Below are 1,657 nucleotides of genomic sequence, written 5' to 3'. Positions count from 1 at the left end.
GAGACGTAAAGGAGCGGTGTCGTCCCAAATGTTGTTTCGATTCTAATGGAAAGTCCATCTGAATTCATCTGAAAGCTTTAGAGAGTTATATAAGATAAGTCTACAGAACGGTTTTACTTTTGATCGACAGATGTGGAAGGCGACTAGGCCTTCTTCAAATTAAAAGGAAATACCTTAAAATTGTCCTGCACGTGATATTTTTCAAAAAAGAACAAGGAAGAAATGGTAGATTTTTCTAACTTTGTGTGACGATCAAGAAGAATGACAAAGAAGTCTATGATAGTTATTGCTGATAGTTGATAGTTTCTGCCAATTTGTTGTGTTCAGTGACTGTCGTTCTTTCTCTATTTGCTAGGTGGCGTCCTTCGCGTTTAACCAGATCGCTACGGTGGCAGGCCTGAGCCATCCCCAGCTCATGCTCCTGAACCTGACAGGGAACCGTCTGCAGCGGATCTCCGGGCTCGACCCGTGTAAGCTCCGGGCCCTGACCACGCTGGAGCTGCGGGGCAACGGGCTGGAGAGCACCGAAGGGCTGGCCCTCCCGTCCCTCCGAGAGCTGTATCTGGTGAGTTAGGGCCAGGTCGTGTCAGTGTTAGCTGGGATAAAATAATGTCGTATGTTAAGAAATAGACACAAATTATTAAATTGTGCTCAGGGTGATGACGTTGTTTGCCGCTTGATCTAACCCATAGCGCCCCGCGTCTCCCAGCATGCAATGGAATTAGTGAAAAGAACAATCACAAAGTGTATTGTGAGAAAATTTTTCTACTTAGACTAATGTAACATTTTGCACAAAATAAGATATTCATATTTGATGACATTTCTTACTTGTTTATCGAATTCTCTTGCATGTTTAAAAGAGAGCAACGAGCAATCATGATGTTCTCTAAAACTTGTCGTCTAATTTTGAACCCATGTCAGGCGGCGAATAAACTTGAGAAGATTGAGGGTCTACGGAAAATGCCGAATCTGAAGTTGCTTCACCTTCGTGATAACGTCATTTCCTCTTTGAGTGGGTTCACTTCCGGCATGAAGTCTCTCCAGTATCTCAACCTGAGGGGGAATCAGATAATGACCGTAAAAGAGGTTTGTTTGATTGTTTGTTTGGTGGAACATATTTTCCCACTCATCCAATCCGTTTCCATTTCATAATGAATAGTGCACTTTGTTTTCTCAAGAATCTAAAGTCTAAAGTATACTTGCAACTCCGAAGGGAGCCTCGCCGAGCTTATTCTAGTATCGTCTATACCTCTTTATTAACTATTTCGTAGCTCTCCAGTGCTAAGGTCTCTGAAAGTGTGAATAAGTTTAGATAGCTTCATGCATGTATGAATATAACAACTAGATAGCGCAATGTGAGCTGTCGAATTGTCATAACTATCTGTCAATGTCCTGACCTTGCTATAGAAATGAAGATATTGTGCTGGTGCTCCGAGCCTATTTGTTGTCTTCTGTTTATCTGTGTTTCGGGATCAAATTTGTCAGCTTAAGGACTTATGGATGGATTGTAATGATATTTAGTATGTAGGTATATCTGGAGAAAACGAAGGTCCGTGTCGACTGAAGACCTCCTTGTGTGTGACCTTGGTACTGCAGCAGAACCTCCGGTTTTGTGTCTTTTGTCCTGGGCTGACTAGTTGATTATGAGGCTTACGTA

The 1,657-nt window shown here is 42.3% G+C and overlaps 1 protein-coding gene across 1 annotated transcript in view; it reads left to right on the top strand.

Moving 5' to 3' along the window:
* Positions 1 to 1,657, top strand: part of LOC118421117 (leucine-rich repeat-containing protein 23-like) — a 9,405-nt gene that overhangs the window by 7,363 nt on the left and 385 nt on the right. Inside the window, exons 3-4 of the mRNA XM_035828277.1 lie at positions 356 to 565; positions 922 to 1,086. Coding sequence (XP_035684170.1) covers positions 356 to 565; positions 922 to 1,086 — 375 coding nt within the window. The remainder of the gene's footprint in view (positions 1 to 355; positions 566 to 921; positions 1,087 to 1,657) is intronic.

This window comes from Branchiostoma floridae, chromosome 8 (genome assembly GCF_000003815.2).
Source record: "Branchiostoma floridae strain S238N-H82 chromosome 8, Bfl_VNyyK, whole genome shotgun sequence".
Classification (NCBI taxonomy): Eukaryota; Metazoa; Chordata; class Leptocardii; order Amphioxiformes; family Branchiostomatidae; genus Branchiostoma; species Branchiostoma floridae.
Note: the sequence above shows the minus strand (reverse complement) of the source record. Positions and strands in the feature narration are given on the sequence as shown.